Source organism: Pelophylax lessonae, assembly GCF_965119305.1.
Source record: "Pelophylax lessonae genome assembly, chromosome: 1".
Classification (NCBI taxonomy): domain Eukaryota; kingdom Metazoa; phylum Chordata; class Amphibia; order Anura; family Ranidae; genus Pelophylax; species Pelophylax lessonae.
Window position 1 is genome coordinate 792,611,883 of NC_138768.1, and position 20,875 is coordinate 792,632,757.

General features: G+C 42.6%; 1 protein-coding gene across 1 annotated transcript in view; it reads right to left on the minus strand.

Annotated features, from left to right (window-relative positions):
• Positions 1 to 210: 210 nt before the first annotated feature.
• The window catches only part of STX18 (syntaxin 18), a 310,842-nt gene continuing 290,177 nt past the window's right edge, over positions 211 to 20,875 (minus strand). The window contains exons 10-11 of the mRNA XM_082243526.1: positions 10,009 to 10,089; positions 211 to 877 (exon numbers count right to left, since the gene is read on the minus strand). Of these exons, the coding sequence (XP_082099652.1) occupies positions 782 to 877; positions 10,009 to 10,089 (177 nt within the window). The 3' untranslated portion in view covers positions 211 to 781. The remainder of the gene's footprint in view (positions 878 to 10,008; positions 10,090 to 20,875) is intronic.

Below are 20,875 nucleotides of genomic sequence, written 5' to 3' on the forward strand. Positions count from 1 at the left end.
GTGCCTCACCAAAGGACAGTGTAAGGCTGGAGAAGAAGCAAAGTGGACCTGGCCTGTCATGTGACTGCCATAAAGACATCTGAAAATGGGAAGCATAAACAAAAAAAGAAAGGTATAAATGTGGGATGCTCTCCAGGGGAGAAGGCGACAAAGGAGGGAGATGCAGACTCTGGGCTTTCAAGGCACTAAAATAAGAGACAGTCAGGCAATTACAATTTTCAAAAAGTAGTAAGCACTGGCAATCTTTTTAATCATCTCTGCATGAGTTTTATTGAAAGGGAGGATGTGTGTGCTGGCAGCTGCCAAACTGCTGACAATCCATTTCTGCTGATAGCAAAGAAAGGTACTTTATGGGTAAAAATAACTATTATATATTTAGTGTGACACAAATGTTACTTTAGCTCTCACTTCCTGGAGAACATTGGTCATTTTTAATACAAAAAGATGAAGAGTAGGTTACATAGGGGGCAAAATAAAACTGAATGTAGCACACATAGCTCCCAGTGTGCCACCCAGTTGGGCAGTGCCCTGGAGGTGATTGTTCCTTTAACAATTCCGGTGTAGAAGCAGTCAGCAAGTCTGGCCTTTCCCCGTAATGCAAACAGCTCAATTTCTTCCAGTTAATCTCTTGTAGACACTCTTCATGACCTCATTATTAGAAGTGACATTTATTAACATATCCAGACTAATGTGGAGGAAGGAGAACAACAAAGATGTGGCATTTTCTTAACGATGTAACATTGTGCAAATGAAGTTGAGGCTATGAGACACAGCTATATTATTAACTATCGTACCAGTCCAGGAAGAGTAAAGAGAATGAACACATGACTAGGAAGAAGAGGATCCATACTCTAAAGCCTGCATTATTCTTTATGGCCTGCAAAGGAAAAACAAGAAGAGTATTAGTGACAAGAATGGGGAGGTTTGTTGGTAATGGCACAGTGGGAATCACAGAAGCTTGGTAGGGGCCTCTGGCATTTTTTTTTCTGCTTCTAAACACCCCTGCATGTTAGCCTATGCTCCATGCACACACAGGGGCTTAGAGGAGTTTAGACGCAGGGGCGTTTAGAGGCAGAATCAAACTTTTGATGATGTAAACACACGTTCACTCTGGGCACATTTAGTACTTGGGTGTTAATCTCAATGCCAGAATAAATTTTTATTCTGGCCAATAAAATGAATTAACGCCCAAGTGCTTGACACATCTAAACATGTTACATGCATTTACAAGTGTTTTTCTGTCAAATCGCTGCTGCCAGGAAGAAAGGAATCTAGGAGAATTAGAAAAAACATACAGTGTACATGAGGACTTACAGTGGCTATGTTTATTAATCATCCTCAATTGTAGGGGCTTTGTAGATCGAATACAAAAACAGAGAATGGTAAGGGCTTCACTCATTAGTTCCAGCTTTCACAGTTCTCTGCACAACTGCCATTTACTTGGTCACATTCCAATAAGCTAGCCATGCATGTCTATATTTCTGCAAATGAGGGAAAATCAGTTGATTTCCCCATCCATACTAAAAGCATGGATGGAGGAATCAGCAGCCGTGGCACTCGTGGTGCTGCTGAACAGTGATTACATCTTTTAGCAGTGATGGCAAACCCTGGCACCTCAGATGTTTTGGAACTACATTTCCCATGATTTTCAAGTACACTGCAGAGTGCATAGGCATCATGGGAAATGTAGTTCCAAAACATCTGGGGTGCCAAGGCTCGCCATCACTGTCTTACAGGATAGGGTCACTGTTTGGCTGATTGTTTTCTGTCCAGCCTAATAAAGTTTTGTCACTGCTGGGCCATCCATAAAACTCAAAGTTTGCCTGATTCAGCAATGTTAACACGCAGTAAATTAATCTAATGGACTCCTCACCCCCCTATACATGCCACATTTGGCATGTCATTTTTTTTGGGAGGGGGGGGGGGGGGCAGGGAGCAGATACCTAGTTTTGACAGGTGCCCAGCTACCACTTCCGTTTGGAGAGCGCAGCGCCAGTTCTCCTCTCCACCTCCTTTTCTGCAATCTCCTGGGACATGGCACAGGCCCTAGAAGATTGCCCGGCCATTGAGGATGTGCAGCGCGACTTGTGCATGCGCGCAAGTTGCCTCAGCCGGGTACCCACACTTGTGGTGCCATCGCTGGGGAGAGAATCAAGGGTTTGGGCAGGCCACATCGCTGGATTGTGGGACAGGTAAGTGTGTGCTTATTAAAAGTCTGCAGCTACACTTTTTGTAGCTGCTGACTTTTATTAAACACAAATACCACTGGAACACCACTTTAAAGTGGTTGTAAAGCTAGAAGGTTTAAAAAAACGACCTTCTGTGGTCCCCCTTATACTTACGTGGGCCTGATCTCAAGCCAGTGATGTGTACAAGAGCATAGGCTCCGCATTGGCTCAGAGACAGCAGCAGGAGCTCCTGCTACATTGGCTCCTGCTGCTGTCAATCACAGCCATTGATAAGTGGGTTGATCTAGATTATCCAGTGCAAAACCTCGGCCAGTTGTTGCTTGTAGTTCCTCTGGATCTTGGTCCTCAGGAACTAACTAGTTAAAATTTAAAAATCACAAACTAACAATCTTTCCCATAATAGCTAAGACCGAAGTCCCAGGAGGAAGCTAGGTCCTATTCCTTAAACTAGGCAGAAACAAACTGCTTGGAGATAGCAGAGTGTAATGGGTTATGCCTGCAGGGACAGCCCCCATAGGTGTGGTTAAGCTTTTTTCCTGCCTAGTGCCTATTCCTGATAGGAGGAGCATAAACCTATAGTCTCTGACTAGATGGAGCTGCGTCTGTCGAACGATAGAGAAATGGGTATTTTTATGTGTGTGTTGCACTGGTTAATCAATATTTCCCTTCAATGGCAGCTGGATGTCCCGATGGCGTGATCATGTGACTATTCCAGACGTGCATTAAAGCAGAACTAAAGTAATTTCTTTAATGCAAACTGAAATTGCAGGTTAATCATTGTGCAGACATGCATATTTGCAAATCGGTTTTATCTTTTGCTTTAACCATTTGCCAATTTGAATAAGGTAGGTTACCTCTTCCAGCATTAGTGGGAGGTAATGAAGGAGTGTTCTCATACGATGGAGGTGATGTAATATTACTCACACAGGAAGTTCTCTGTAGAAATAACTTCTGGGCTGTAAGGAACTGAACCTACCCCAACCCCCCCCCCCCCAAAACGCTAATCCTCATCTCTCTCCTCCTATCAGCCACTTGAGCATAATGATACATTAAAGCTGGCTATAGATGGATTGAATCTCGGCCGATTCTGCAGGGATCAACCGAGATCCAATCCATCTATGGGAAGGTAGGTTGTACCCAAGGGGAACCATTGATCAACTTCAGTACAACCAGCCTGTTTGTGATTTTTTACATGCGAGTATTGCTGGCTGCTATAGCCACTAGCAGTAATCATTGTGCTCTGCTGGCCAGGAAGGCTTCCTGCGCCCCTCCACCAGCAGAGCACAATAGCGCTGTGGGAGGGATTCCCCCATCAACAATGACTGTGTTGATGAGGGAATCAAGTGATTTTCTTTTCTTCCACCTGTGGTAGAAGGAAAGAAAATCAAATCATCTGTGGCTTGCCTAAGAGGAAGGTGTGGAAAGCCTATGACTTCTGAGCTGTGCAGCCAGTGAAGAGCTAAGGTCTAGAAAATCCTAGGTTCTGTACTATGGGTGCACAGCAGATGGGGAAACCTATAAAAGAAAACCACAAGAAAAACTGTTTTGCAAGTATGCATGCACTATTTTTAACTTGGAATTGCAGAGTATTTGCAAAAAACAAAATAATAAACTTTTATTTCATTCTCTCTTAGGACTTATCACTGCCTTTCCCTGACACCTTAGCTCTGCAGCAGGAAAACTGAGGTGCAGGTAAAGGGGACAACTGTAGGGTGTGCTTGAGACTGTACCAGGTCTGCAGCTGGATATGCTTCATACAGACACATAGGTTCCGAGCACAAAGCCTCTGTCAAAGATAAAGCTATTTTATCACACTAGGGATAGCAAGCATATTGCTGTACATTCAGAGTTTTCATTGCCGGAGACAGCTGTCAAGTTTACCATTCACTCATCCATCACACTGAATTCCCCAGCTCCATTCTTTAATATGTATCAAGACAGAGCCTTTGGGGGGGGGAAAAAAACACACAAAACTTATTTAAATCATATATTATCTGCAATGTTACTTTTTCTACATAGTAAATGATTAATCCAGAAGGAAAGGCTTTTAACCCAATTTGAAGATTGTGGAGGATTATGATAGGTCAACCATCCATCCCATTATGCTGTAAAAGGTTTGGTGTGACCTAGAGGATAACTGGAAATCCATCAACGATAACTAAACTGCTATTATACCCAGACAGGCAGACATGCAGGACCTACAAGATGGGAGTAATGGGAAAGGAAGTAAGGCCTCCGGGGGAAGATGTCAATGCAGATCAGACAATATTGATACCAACTGTCAGTTATGTGATAGGTCTGTATGTGTGCATGTAAAAATATATAAATAAATAAAAAAAATAAAAAATTATATATATGTATGAAGTTGTATGCAGGTGTGCATGTACAACATTGGCTAGTAAACTAGAATATCAAAATAGGACACTCCTCTAGAACAAAACCCCTGTGCAGCCGCTGATAGCCAGCAGTAAAGCTTCGGTTTTATATATGTAAAACTGAGCAGTTTTTCCATTTGAATAGAATGCAGCTGATTCTATATGAAGCTAAATTATTTAACAGGAATGCTGGACAATGAAGCTTTGCATAGTTTAAAGCAGAATTCAAAAAGCATTAACATCAACATCTATCACGTCTCTGGCAGCCAGTGTGGTGCCAATTAGTGGTGCACCGAAATTAAAATTAAAATTCGGCCCGACTTTCAGGATGTTTCAGGAAAATTCAGGATGCCCTTGTCTGCAAACCGAATCCAAAATGGACAATTTTCAAAATACATATATTTTTTATATTGTATTATATTCGACTTTTAATTAATAGTTTTTGAAGTGCTTTTGCATTAAAAAAAAAATGCAAGAAAAGCTCAAGAAAAATGCATCCTTTTAAATTCTATGTCTTCACGCTGGTCTGTTGCGCCAAATGCATCAAACACACCCGTGTTGCGTGTTTGATGCGATTTTTGGGTCACGACCTGTAAAAATTGTGGCAAAATCACGTGCGTTTTTTGGTGGCCATTATTATCACCCTTTTTTCTATCGGCAAAATGCTGACAACCCTATTTTCGGCCGATAATATATAGTGGTGCATCCATAATAAATAATAAAGCAGTGTAAATGGTTGATGATATATCAATCCTGTATAAAAAAAAAAATGGATTTTTTACTCACTGTAAAATCAATTTCTCTGATTTTACGTAAATTTTCATCGACGAACACAGCGCTACATAAATCATAACAACAGGGTTGCCTTGTTGAACAAAGGCCAAGATCTGAGCCACAGAAAAGGAGCGAGGATGAGCGCTAATCGTCTCACACCAAGAAATGTACGCCTTCCACGTACGATGGTGTCTTGCTAGAAGTCGACTTCCTCGCCTTCACCATAGTAGGGATCACCAATCCAGACAAACCTCTATCTCAGAACCTAGCTTTCGATAGCGAAGCCATTAAAAATCAGCGACTGTAAAGCAGGATGGTAGATCAGCCCTTGGGACAACTGTTCCTCTCTGAGAGGTAGCCCCCAAGGGACTTTACAGCCACCAGAATGATTGGAAGACCCTCGCCCTCGATTCGTTGCAGGAACTGCAGAATAAGCTTGAGCCAAAGGATGATACTGGCCTTACTGTATCCCTAGGACGCCTGCGGCATCTGCCAGAGGAACCCGTGACCTCGCCACAAGCCTCCTGTGGAGCCCAACCTACATGTAGGATTGTGCAAACAGACCTGTCTCAAAGGTGGATACCACCAGACCCAGAATCTGTATGCAAGTTGGGAGAAAGAACTGTCTGTGTGACAGCAGCCAGTAAATCACAGCCTGTGGTTCCCGAAATTTGTCCAGAGGAAGGACCACCCTGGTCAGAATTAAAACCAGACTATGGTAATTCAATTTCCTGGACAGGGATAGGGGGGGACCTTAGGTAGTTTGGATGTCACCTGAACCTTTACAGGAATTGAATCCACACAAGGAGACTCAGGGCCTAACAAACCTGAAATGGAAAAACTATTCCCTCCTTTTTTGGTATCCCGAAAAGGATCATTTAGCGGATCCCTTTGACGCTCTCGAAGGTGGTGCATGGGGCCGGAAATCCATAAAGATGTCCCCCTCAGGGCAGACCTTCATGCTGTAGGGGTCTTGTCAGCGGGTCCGGAGAAGCCAGCTCTAGGCTTACCAGACCAAGGTTGCTTGGAACCTCTCGGGGAAGACTTGAAAGATCCATTTCCCTTATCTGCAGTCCCAGAAGCACAAAATAATTTTCTCTGGGCTGAGAAGGAGGGCCCACGTTTGGGACAAGGCTCCTTCCCTTTCCTAGACTGTGGCAGGAAGGTACTCTTCCCCCATGTGAGACCCTTAATGATGTCATCCAGAATAGCCTCCAACAGGCGATCACCTTGAAAGGGCAGATCAATAAGAGCTTTCTTGGAGGCTTGGTTTGCGGACCAATTCTTAAGCCACAGCCAGCGCCTAATCGCCACCGTTGGAATAGAAAGCTTGGACAGCATAGAAGCTGCATCCAAAGCTGCAGCCCCTGGACCAACTGGCCTGCTGAATCATCATAACCAATGGGAAACTGCTCACTCCCCAGGCCCTAGTGCAAAAGCTTGGCCCATTCAGTTAGGGTCTGAGACACCAGGGCTGAGGCCCAGACCGGTTGCAAGACTGAAACAGCCACAGTAAACATGCTGCGTGCCACAGCCTCTGCTTTCCTGTCAGCTGGGCCTTTAAAGGATGGGAATTCCTCTACTGGGATCATAGTTGCTTTCGTCAACCTGGAAACAGGAGGGTCCACCACTGGTAGCAGGGCCGGCCCTTCCATGGGTCCCGGTGGGACCATGGGACCCAGGCGGCACTTAGAGAGGGGCGGCCCCTGGCTGCCTCTTCTCTTCTTCGGTTATTACTCGATTAAAAAAAAAAAAAAGGTCCGCGGCCGGCCTGACATGCACACTGCGCATGCGCAGCTCGGGAAAGAACGCAAACGTTCGGCTATTTCCGGGAATAGCCGAACATGTACGGGCTTTCCTGAACGGCGGCGGTGTAATGCGAGGTGACGTGTTGGCGCCAGGCTGCGCCATTTTTAAATCCTAAGGTGCCTTTAGGAACAGGTGAGACTGCTCCACACCCACACTACCTGCCATTATGCGGGGCTGCAGGCATTCTACAGAAGATGCACTGGTACTGATACACCAATGTACTGCACCAAATACCGCCAGAGCAGGACACACACCACCCCAAGACCTTTACAAAGAGGGAATGGTGGGGGAGACACCCAGGGGTCCCTGCTGCGTCCTCTGCCCTGGGTCCCCCCCACCAGACTCTAGGTCCAGAAAATTCAGAGGGGGGGGGGGAAGCCCAGCTCAACTGAGGGACTTTAGGATTGGAGGAAGGAACCCACAGGCAGGCCCAACCATCCCTGGAGGATACCCGCATCCACCCCAAACCGCCCAAAGGGGGAGAGAGGGGGGGGACTGTACTTACTATTCTATTGTGCGGGTGATGCTCCAGACAGAACTCCTCACCACTGAAGTGGGGGAGCTGTCGGCCCATCAGATGCTGCGACTCGGACCAGCACCCGGTCGTATGAGAGATGTTTAACCCGTGGGCTAGCCTCTGTCCATGAGGCTATGTTGTGGCTGACCTAGCGCATGGCTGTGGTCTGCATGCCCACGCTGGCTGGACTTGGGGGGACCACTGGATCTAGATTATCCAGCCTGTCACCCAGCCCAGCAGTTGATCGTAGATTCTCCCAGTGAAAAAAAAGCAAAAAAGATGCATGGAAGGAGAAAAAAAATTGCTAGGACCAAGAAATCCCAGCAGGGAGCCTAGGTCTTTACTCTTGGCTAGACAGATTAAAACTGAATACCTATAGCAGAGAGGGGGTTATATACTAGCTAAGGACGGCCTATGCATAAGGTGAAATAAATCTGTAGCTATGATTTATGGAGTGCTGTGTCCGTCGATGAACGAAAGAGAAAAAATGAATTTAATCCATTTTGGAATAAGGCTGTAACATAACAAAATGTGGAAAATGTGCGCTGTGAATACTTTCTGGATGCACAGTACCCACCTAGTGAAGTGACTGGCCTCAGGTGATACACAGAGGTGAAACAAATCCACCTACATACACTATTTATATATATATATATATATATATATATATATATATACACACACACATATATATATATATATATATATACACACACATATATATATATATACACACACATATATATATATATATATATATATATACATACATACACAGTAAAAACACAAAGCAAGGTCCATAAAGATATTGTGGACAGCCTTCCCAGAAAAGTCGAAGCTGTTATAGCTGCCAACTCAACTCAATATTGAAGCCTACGGTCTAAGACTGGGATTAAAGGTAAAGTTCACGCGAGTGTAAAGGCAGGCATCCCAATACTTTTGGCAATATAGTGTAAGGTGTGTACCTGTTTATCTGTATCTTCTCCATCTGTTCAAAGTGCTGAATTTTAAAACTTTTCTGGCAGTTCAGAAAAAAGGGGGTGGAGAGCTAAAGCTAAACTCTGCTGTGCTCAGGGAGGAGAGCTCTGAGAGCTGATTGGAGGGGAGGGACACCCCCCCCCCCCATACACACACAGCACACAGGAACAGAGCTGAGGCTGTCAATCAGCTGGAACCCCTTCCCCTGTCACCATTTTTCTCCTGGTGTCAGGAAAAGTTGTCAGAAGTGATTCATGCGGATAGCAGAGGAATGAAAAAGCAGACAGATGTTACACTTTCTGCTCTTAATTGATACAAGTACACATTATAGCGGGATAGGCTTTATTCATATTTCATGGCTGAGGTTTACAACCACTTTAATCGAATTAATAGCAGGCTAAAAACAGAGCAGATATGAGGAAACATGCACGGAGGAAACATGATGGCTGTCATTGCTTATTTCTCCTTCTAAAAATGCTACTTTCAATACGTTGAGCCACTGACTTGGAATAAGTATGCAGATTGCCTCTACTAATCTACATGCTTAATCTGGGCACAGTGACTGAGAATGCATTGAAACTAGAGACAACCTGGGGACTAGCATTGTTAGATGTCTGCAATGGCAGCTCCAGTATTTCTCCCAGTACAGATTCCCTTAAAATATAAAATGAACCACACCTGACCTGAAATATGCCAGAATTTAGCCAGGGTTACAAGTTGTAGCTAAAGTCAAATGCTGCATTTGAAGGCTAACAGTACCTGTACATAGGGGATGTTTTAGCTAACCAATGGAGGTCAGCAAAATTATAGTTCCATCCAATATGGAAAGAAGGAATGAAGGAAACAAAAGTAAATGTAGGGAAAAGTGGATTTTTATACAGAGTTTTTACAGCTGCTATTTAGAAAATGCTAGAGCTGTGACAAGAGAGAAGGAACTTACAACTGCCTTTATGCACAGGTACAGTTAGATGGAACAGCCAGATAAATGTCATGAGCCACTTTAATGGCTAATATACGTTTCCTTTTTTTTTTTTTTATTTAAATGACAGGTTCCTTTTAGGCCACACAAAATTTTATGTTATTAGAGCATTATTTTCTCCCCACTTATTGAACTGTGCCATACTCTACAGGTATTTGTGTGTACAATACAGTTCCAGGAAATAGTCACAAGTGTCAGGCTAATTGCTTTGAAATTGGTGTGAATAGAGGGGCTTAAACCTTCATTACATGGAGCTTTTTCTCTAGGCCTGTTGTGCAGGCTGGAAACATTATTAAACACAAAACCACACACGTAATCCTACCCACGTCCTCGTCTTCCAGATATACACACAATCACAGCCAATGTAACTGCAGACAAGAACATTACCTCTCGTATATCTTCATTTCCTTCTTTGATATTTTCTGTGGCGCCCACGACGAGCTGATGGATATTGTCAATCTCTGTTTCCTGGCAGAAGAAAGGAAAGGCAGAAAACATTAATGATTCACATTATTTGCAGGGATTCCACATGCCACAAACACAACACACAAGCCTTCACTTATTCAATGTGCTCCTGCAATGAGAGGCACTCGTTCAGGAAACAAAATCATTTCAGTCATTATAGACAATGGCACTGCGTAATTGTAGAAGCTTCTCTATCAGTGCAGCCAGTTCATGATTCTGTTAGGAGGATGGAAACTCTGTGGCGAAATTTCATGCCCCTCAAAATATCTCTTAAAAATAAATCTAAACCCAATAATCAATCTCACAAATTTTAGAAGACAATGTAATTTAGACGCTTGTTTGAATCTTTTGATTTTTTTTTCCTCTCATTAAATCTGCAGTATTTATTGAAACAATATCACAATATCCTGCCATGATAGCCCTTGTTCAGGTACTTATCATTATAAGGTGACAACTGTCTTCCAATTGTGGCCCTGCGTCGTCGCCCTCACATATTTGCCCCTGGTGGAGATGACAAGTAGCTGTGTAGACACACATTGGCCATGCATGTCCACTGTTGTCACTATTGTAGTCAGTCCAAAGCAATTACTTTCAGGCAATGCTGGAGCATGTGTACAAAGGCAGAAAGTGAGTGAAAAAGGCTGGAGAAGAGGAACAGCATTAAAATATAAAAAATTATGAAAAAATTAGTTAAAACTAATTTTATAATAATCCAAAAATACTTACCTGCACTGTGAAATTTTGGTTTTGCACAGAGTAGCCCCGATCCTCCTCTTCTCGGGTCCCCCGCTGAGTGCCCCTATAGAAAGTGGCTTGTGCGTGCTCGCTTCCATAAGACACAGAGCGCACCCCCCTGCTCCCTCCTTGCTGGCTGTGATTGACAGCAGCGGAACCAATGAGAGAAAAAGAGCCTCTGCTTTTGTGCACATCGCTGGATCAAGATCAGGCAAGTATAAGGGGGAAGCTGCTTTTAGAGGGCTTTTTACCTCAATGCATTGAATGCATTGAGGTAAAAATAAAAATCTTCTGCCTTTAGAACTCCTTTAGGGTTAGATCCACTTTAACTGGACCAGGACTCTGTAGCTAGCTAAACACTTTCTCTACCCATTTTTCAGGGGTGCATGATATGATTACAGCAGATAGTGCAGACAGACTCAAATGCAGAGAGAACATTTTCCATCAAACATCCTTGATCGTGGGGGGGGGGGTGAGCCGCGATGGACGCTTTCCTGGGGAACTCCAGTTGTCCCGAACCCTCACATCCTGATCCATCCGAATGCCTGCAACAAACTCTTTTTGGCCCAGCTTCTCAGGCTCCCTTCCCTACCTCTGCTCCTGCCATCGTTTTTCAGCTAGACCACCTGATACATGCGCCCCAGTGCCTCCAGGCCTTATTTGCGGCCCGCCTCCATCTTGACTGAATCTGGTGGCATTCTCTGGTCCAGGGAGACTCAGTGCATCAATCCATCCTTCTGCCTGGAAGCGCTGCTCTTCCCCTGCTTTCCCCCACATCGCCAGGGAGGACTGTCCTGTACCGCAGCCTTAGAGGCACCGGCCACCTTCTTTATACCCGCAACCCGCCGCCATCTTGCCAGTGAGTGGAAGGCCTCATCTATCTGCTGCGGGACAGGGTGGGTGTATCCTGACACCTAGTGGAGCTACCCACCCTCGGTCCCGACGCCCCTGAAGACTGTTCTGTGCAGGGGGCCTAATAAAATAAATGACCGTCTTGCAAATCCTGAGGCCAGCCACCATCTTGGAAGATTACAGAGTCAGCATTCCATAATACTTTTCTGTCCTGGGCGCGGGGTCTGTAGTATTTTGCGCCGCAGTTTTCTACCCTTTCTTCCTCTGGCCATGATGTCCTCTAAGAGAAGCATGGCCAAATTATCTCCACCAAGCAGCCCAACCCATCTAATCGTACTGAAGCAATATTAGTGGGGAAGCTACAGGCCCTGCTGGTGAAGTTGGACATGGAGTTTGCGGAGTCTCCAGCAGTGGTGGCTCCACGCCATCCGTTCAGGATGGTACGGGTGTAATCCTAGCCGCCTTCAAACACAGCAAGACCTCCTTACTTGTGTGCATAGATCGCCCTACAGAAGAATGTAGTCTTATAAGGAATGATCTTGACAAGATTAGAGGTAGGCTGACTGAAACAGGAATCAAGAATATCGCTACTGAAGACCTTACAGCCACTCACACTACCACAATAGTGAACTTGCAACACACGTTGAGTGTGCTAGTCGCTGTATCAGATGAGGCTGAAAATAAACGCAATAATGTTCGGGTACTTGGACTCTGGGAGGGTGACCAACCAGCGGAGTTTGCGGAGGGGTTCTTTAAGAACCTGCTGGGCCTCATGTAGGTTTCTCCAACCTACGTAGTTGAACATGCTTATCGTGTGCCTATGGGACGCATCAGACCTGGAACAAATCCTGGTCCTTTTTTGGTCCGCTTTCTCAGTTACCATGACAGGATCCTCTTGGAAGCTCGCAAACACCTCACGCTTACCTACGCTAATATGCCTGTCATACTATTCCCAGATTTCTCTGCTAAATTACAGCGCAAGAGGAAAACCTTCAAGGATATTCATAGGAGGCTTCATGAGAAAAATATCAAATATAGTACGCTGTACCCTAGCTGTCTTTATGTTCCATATGAAGGTTCAGTCCGCTTCTTCGACTTTCCGGCTGACGATTGGCTGAACACCCTGCGGTAAGCAAAACATCCCGCTCCTGCCTAAAGTTTGGTTCCCGTTTGGTGCCCTGGGTAAACCTTTCTATTTCGGATCCTTCCTCCACGTTACCTGTTCAAATGATCAGTAATGCAGCTCATTAAACTTTATAGATTACCATGCACGTTATTGTTTTGCTCCATTGTTCCAGATAAGTCCTATCTGCCTGGGGCCCAGAGTGTTGTCTTGTCGAGGATGGATCACTCCTTGTGGCTGCTGCCCTCATTGCATAGCCCTGCCCATAGCACCGTACCCTATAGTGCCTCTGGGCACCTGCAGGCCCTATGGTCCTCTACGCATTTGCTTCTTCAGCTTGATCCTTACCCTCTTAGAGCTAACCAGACTGTTTTTCAACTGTTCTTCACAACTACCCCATCCCCCCCCAGTTCCTGTCTTCTTGAAGCGGCATCGGAGGTTCTGCTATTGCCAATCTTTGGAGAGACTTCAAAGAAGACAGACATTCCGATAGTTTCCTGGTAATAAACAGACTGGCAAAGTTGTTAGGGCTGCCAGACGGTAGGGAGCTTATTAGGTTTATGTGAAGACTTGGTTCCAGACAGACCTCAAAGACTTTGGTTGTTTAGGGTATAAAACTGAGATATATCTTGTTAGGGTATAGATGGCCAGTAGGGAGTTACTGGTTCTATGGTTTGTGTTACTGTTTGCTCATTGTCCACTTGCATTCAGGTTCATGTCTTCTAATCATCACATGCAGGTTGTACTTAGGGTGATAGAGAATGACAATTCCCCTCAGTGGTTTGGTGGGAATTTGCTCCCATATTCTACATCTCCCGCCGTATCCATTTTTTATACCTATCCCACGTGAAGCTAAAGTTAATATCATGTTATGTCAGGGGGCTAAATGACATTTAAAAGAGCATTCATGTTCAAATACTTGAGTCATCATAAACCCCACACCCACCTCTTCTCAAGATCTTGACCCCCACGCAGACCCTGGGTACAACAAGTATTTTGCATGCTAACAGATCAAGAAGGAAGATATAAAATACTCTTGTTAAGGCAGTGGTTTATGCCCCTAGTCAATATATACGTTCCCCTTCCCTTCAACCAGCGGGCATTATACCTCGTGTATGAAATGTCCGTCAGGTTGCAATTTACCAGACTATTACTACTATACTATACAATTACTACTATAATTGCACTTTGGACCCATGCGTAGATTCCTCTAATCTACACAGGACAGATACTCCTGACCTACTCCATTGAACTCGGGCATTCCAGTACATTGAAATCGGACGATGGAAACATCAGTCCTCCAGGGCATACTCCTTTTTCTCTACAAATATAAATCCAGTTCCAGGACTGATTTGGTTTTTAGTAAAGCCCGAGCTCTAATGGCAGTTAAGGAAGTAGCTTACCTCCCTTCTGGTCTTTCTGACCATGAGCCCTTGGAACTCAGGTTAGTTATATCGGACGGCAGACACCAGGACTGTTGACATAGTCCCTATATTGTGGGAGGCCTTTAAGACCCATACGTGTAGAGAATATATCTCTGCCATTAAAAGAGTTAGGAACAAATTATTCTCCAGCAGCTGGAAGCTAGTGAGAGTAAAGCAGCAGCCGCCTTTTCTAATTCCCTAACTCTGACTAATTTCTGCCAACTCGCTGATACTAGACGAGCATTATGTTTATATATTGAAGCCACTCGCAGCTGATGCTAATAAACTCATGTTCTTGGGAGTTTGTTTTTTTTTTTTTTTTTTGAACAGTGCTTCAACTCTCCTCAACGTTATCCTGTGTGTCCATGCACACATGGCCATTTTTTTAAAATTTATCAGCAGAGGAGTTTATGGGCTAATGTCTGAATGATCTAAAATCGCGTTCAAGAGCAGTTCTTCTGATACCAAAAAACGCACATAAACGCGCTTTTATCAGTGTTCAGCATTTTTTTTACATTGCATAGCAGAACTGAATGCAAGCTGGTGTAATTAAAAAAATACGAATAATTTAATTATAGATGGGTGTGGCGCTGATTGTGATTAGTTTAAAAACTAGGTGACTCAATTGATTAACAGATAAATTACAAATTCATGGATTTATATCAAGTGTGCAATAAAATCATGTGCTTATTCCATCCTAAAAAACTGTGCATCCAATTCAAACAGATAATATAGATGCAGAAAATGAATATATATACATAAAATTATTTAAAGTCGTGACAAGTGCTATGTCAAATAAGGTGACAAACCCTAATTAGCAATACCGCTTGCAAAAAATAAAGTCCTTAAAAAATATGCATTGAAAAACTATAATAATATTCAAGTCTCGCAGTGTGTCGGTGGTCTTCACACGTGCCCCCCCCCCCCCCCCTGTGTTAACCTCACTCACCAGAAGCCTTTCCTCCTGTGAAGTATATTCACATTCACAGGACTAATGTGGCTGTACACATGCTTCACATCCAGAGTTGTCCTCCTGTATACTCGTCTGCCCCTCCAGATCGCTCACATGCAGAGATAATAACAGTAGGCATATTCCATAGTGTGATAATGTTTAAAATTTTCCTCATGCAGACTCGGGTCTTCTGTCCTATGACTGTTCATTAGATCTGCCAAAAAAAAAATCACCTTGCACAGTTTTTATTGCAGGGTTTGCTTCCATTATTTGTGACTTCATAATCAGAATGAAGTTTCCTGTTGATTAATTTATGTCTGAGGTTGGGTGATTGCCTGAAGGCCAGTATTCGGGGTTGTTGGAATATTCCTTTTTAGCGTTTCATCCTCTGTTATGAGTGATTGTAAATCTTTGATTATCTTTTTTTATCCCTTCTAGTGCTGGATAGCATGTGTCTACTAGAGGTGCACGGTTATTTGTTTTTTTCTCTTTGTATTGGAGAAGATTTTCTCTTTGGGTTTTCAAGGCCGTGTTTATGCTGGTGTTGATGGTTTTGTCTTTGTAACCTTTGTTATGGAAGGAGTCTGCTAGTGTTCTGAGATGTTGATCTCTGTCTTCTGGGTCTGAACATATTTGGCCAGGCTGTGTAGGATGGCCCATTTAGTATGTTGGAGGTGAAAACTGGAACTGTGGAGATAGCCGCATCGGTCAGTCAGTTTCCTGTGAAGCTTGTCATCCCTGATGAATACTGTGGTGTCTAGGAAGCTGACATGCCTGTTTGAATAATCCATTTTTAGTTTGGATAGATAGGTGAAAAGTGTTGATCAATGAGTAAAACTGTTTTAGATTTTCTTCACCTTCTGTCCATATGTTGAATATATAATCGATATAGCGATGAAATCTGTATGGCTTTTGTATGCGGTTCAGGAAATGGTCCTCCAAATTAGCCAAAAAGATTCATTAAGTTTGCATATTGGTGTGCGATTTTACTTCTCATAGCAGTATCCATACACTGGAGATAGAGGTCATTGTTGAAAAGTGAAGTAGTTGTAAGAATGAATTCAATGAACTGTGTAACATCCTCAGCACTGTATTTGTGGCTTGGTGAGGATGATAAAAATCTGACATGCAGCCAACCCATCCTTATGAGGGATGTTACTATACAGAGATTCTACATCCATAGTGACTAGAAGAGTATTTGGTGGTAATTATTGTATACTGAGCTTGTTCAGAAAAGCAGTTGTGTCTTGCAGGAAACTCGCAGTATTCATGACTAATAGTTTTAACATATTTTCTACAAGGCCTGATCTGTTCGGTAAGTACTCATACCGGTTATGATTGGTCTTCCTGGATTTCCAAGCTTGTGAATCTAGGGCAGCAGTCCCCAATTTCTGGATTATCCGGAATGGCATTGATAAGTTCTGAATGTAAGTAGGTTGGTATTGTTTTAAGGAGACCTTTTAGTTGCTTAGTAAAAACCTGCGTCAAATCATAATCCAGTTTTTTATAGTAAGTAGTATTTGCCAGCTGCCTCTGGCCCTCTTGTATATATTTTTTTTGTGTTCATCACAACGACTGCTTCCCCTTTATCTGCTGGTTTAAAAGTGATGGTCTGATTATTGCGCAAATTGTGTACAGCTCTTCACTCCAGTGGTGAAAGTTTGTATAACGTTTTCTTTTGCTGGGTGGATATCAGGGATGTAACTCCCAGTCTGAAGCTGTCAATATAGGTGTCCAGTTTGGGGTTGTGTCCTAGTGGAGGTGTGAAGTTGCTGTTTTTCTTTTTGTTGCCTTCTATTGTCCTAGGATTCCTTTGATTACTGTGAAAATTTTCTTTGAGCCTTAATGCCCGTACACACTTGACGGAAATCGGACGAAATATCCTCAGATTTTTCTCTCTCTTGCTCAGCGTTCATTACCGATTTTTTTTTTTTTTTGGGACATTTGTTCCCAGACTTCCAGGTTGTCCGCAACTTCAGATCATGCGCGGTCTTTCTTATCCGATTTTTCACGGACGTACTGCGTACACATTAAATGAAAATTGGTTGTCTGGGGACGGACGATAAAAATTTTGGCGTTTGTCCATCCATTTTATTTAGTTGAAAATGTGTACAAGTGTACACACTAGCCGAAAATCCTACGATTTTACCTCGGATGGGAATTTTCGGCAGATTTTCTACTAGTGTTTACCCCACTTTAGTCTCCTGAAGAATTCCGCCATATCGGACAATACGTGTACCTTTATCCAATTTGATGGTTGGGCAGAATGTGAGGCCTTTGGAGAGGACTGTTATTTCTGGTCCGGAAAGTTTAGGATCTGGCAAATTGATGATTCCATGTTCCTTTGTTATATCCGCATTTTCAGTCAGGTCAGCACTTACACAAGGGATACCTTGGGATTCTGTATCAGATTCCAAGTTGCTAATAGCAGGAGTTATGGATGTCGTGTTTATGTTGTATCCACAAGACCTGCTCTTGGTGTAGCTTCTGGAGTTGTTTTTGCTTCCTGTTCATGGCAAGCTTTTGCAGTTGTCTTTTTAAGGTTTCCATTTCATTCTTAATTTGGTTGAAGCTTGTAGAGTCCAATGATGTTAAGAATTCAAACACCAACTGCTTTTGTTTCCGGATTGTTTCCCTTTTAACATACAGTATGTGAATGAGGTGGTTTCTTAATCATTCGCTGGTACGTCAGAAAAGCCCTTCTGCATAGCTCTCCCTCTGTCTTATCACACTATGTTAGTTTTATTACCATTGCCAGTTAAATTTGTTTATGTTTGTTTGATTTTCTCTTTTTTTTCCTTTGGCTTACAGATTGTGTTTTTTTTACCATTCTGCTAAAACTTTTGTGAATCAGTACTGCTTGGAACAATGATGAAGGGGACATACCCCGAAAGCTTGTCCTAAAAAATGGTATGTCAGTGCAAATAAAAAAAGTATCACGGACAGTACCTAATGTTCTCTGATACACGTGAAGCAATTGTACTTGAATGGAAATCCTCCTCAGCCCCCTCACTGAATTTTTGGAAGCGCCTGGTGAATTCAGCCTCATTATTGTAAAAAGCAATCTTTTTAACTTGTGGCTGTGCTAAAAAACGTTAACATTTTTTGGGATATATGGATAGATTCCCAATCTACGAACAATGACACTGTAGTCATAAAAAAGATGGACATGGTCAGCAACGATACTCAGGTAGGTCATGGCATTTAAACAATGCTCAATTGTTACGGAGGGGCCCAAAGTGTGCCAAGAAAATATCCCCCACACCATTACCCCACCAGCACCAGCCTGAACCGGTGATACAAGTCAGGATGGATCCATGCTTTCATGTTTATTCCAAATTGTGATCCTACCATTTGAATGCTGCAGCTGAAATCAAGACTCATCAGACCAGGCAACATTTTCTAATCTTCTATTGTCCAATTTTGGTGAGCCTGTGCAAATTGTAGCCTTAGTTTTCTGTTCTTAGCTGACAGAAGTGGCATTTGGTGTGTTCGGCTGCGTTGTGTGTTCAGAGATGGTATTTTGCATACCTTGGTTGTAACAAGAGCTTATATGAGTTACTGTTGCCTATCATCTCATACCAGTCTGCCCATTCTCCTGAAACATCAGCAAGACATTTTTCCCGCCTACTGGATATTTTGTCTTTTTTGGACCATTTTTTTGTAAACCCAAGAGATGGTTCTGTGTGAAAACCCCAGAAGATCAGCAGTTTTTTTTAAATACCCAGACCAGAACTATGCCACATTCAAAGTCACTTAAATCCCTTTTCTGCTCGGTTTTGAAATTCGGCAAGTCGTCTTCACCATGTCTAGATGCCTAAATGCATTGAGCTGCTGCCAAGTGATTGGCTGCTTAGCTATTTGTGTTAGCAAGCACTTGAACAGGTGTACCTAATAAAGTGGCCGGTGAGTGTGTATATTTATATATATATATATATATATATATATATATATATATATATATATATATATATATATATATATATATATATATATACACACACACACACATACATACACACACTCACTCAAACATACATACACTGTATTATTATTAGAATATCATGTTATGTTATGTAAAGTGATCTTATGTTTTACGTACATTTCCATCCATTTTAGTCGCGTTTCAACGTGCACTGATGTCTGTTGACATCCATTTTGAATTTTAGCGCAACACAATGTTATGGTGTGAATAGGACACAATGGAAATTGTTTTTCAGATGTCCTTCCGTTGATCTGCGTTTTACAGCTGCGCTAAAAACGCACTTGTATAAATTGGCCCTTAGAGCAGCTCTAAATCTACATGATCCTCCAGGGAATATAAGAGCGATAACAAGTGTCAGGCGTAACCCCAAATTATCACATGATTAGATCTGTAAGCTGAACAGGCTGCTATCTACAGATCTTTATCTGTGCATTTTCTTTAATAAATCCCTTTTGCGGTTTATATATTAAACATTACACAACTTGAAAATAGTGTCTCATTAATAATTAAACATGCTGAATAGAGAAAAGGATGTTTGGAAGTTATCTGCAGCTTATTCTGTGCACAATTCAGCTCTTCCTCTAAGCAGCCTGTTCAGTGGTAGTACAAAAGACTGTTTTTCCAGGGATAGGTGAGCTCATTATTCTGTTATTGCAGGAAGATAAGGGACAGGACAGGTAACAAAGGAGCCAGCCTGTCCTATATTAATGCCGAAGCATCCTTACTCACAGTTCTGAACAATGTTCGACATGCAAAACCAGTGTATAGAATGCTTACTACCAATAAGGGCTTCATCTAATAGAGCTACACATAGAAAAGACTTTTACCTTTGAAAAGCACATAACAAGATACCTCCAGCAGAGAGAAGAAATGGTGTGATGCAGTAATTAGCAAAGCAATTACATACCAGATGTCCAAATCTAAAACTTCAGGCAGGGTAACTCTTCAGCTACCTGTCTGTACTCAGAATCAGGAATGATACTTGTTCAGGCCATACACTAGTATTATTTTATTAGAAAATTTTGGTTTTAAGAATGTTCGTTTGATTTTCTAATTATTAGTGGGGTCAATTCGACATTGGTTTTCAATGGCAATGGTGAGAAAATTTGAAGGAGCAGGATGGAAAATCTTTCTTGAAAGAACAAATTCTTTACAATGAATGTGGTTGTTTGCGGAAAGACCATTCACTCCATTATCAAATGTTAAAACTAACTTTCAAATGATATTTCTCATGACATTGAATGTACTGATGAGGATTTTCGTGAGAATGATCATTTTGAAAAACTACTAGTGTATGGCCAGCTGTGCACATCCAAAATCTAAAGGCTCAATAAATGCTAATACTCCTTTGAGTGGCTCTGAGCCATGTCAGGATAATGTGTATGGTGAAGGGAGTCCATTTCTTCAGATTTCATTCTCTACTCCAGTTGGGGCTGTTACACCCAGGTAAGCATCAGAGCCCAGCTCATTATGAAGCCTACTAGAATACAAAATACCCCTGTAACACTTCTGATGTTAGTTTCCCCATACATGATTATCTCCAGCAACGGAAATTTGGGATAACAGAATAGGATTTGATTTGAATGAAAAAAAAAAAAAAAAGAAGATCAATGTATGGGCTGCCTAAATTTGGGCTTTTGGCATGTTAAAGAGACCCTCTTACCAGACCATTAATTTCAGCAACAATCTTCCCATAAGATTATACAGCGGATAAAATA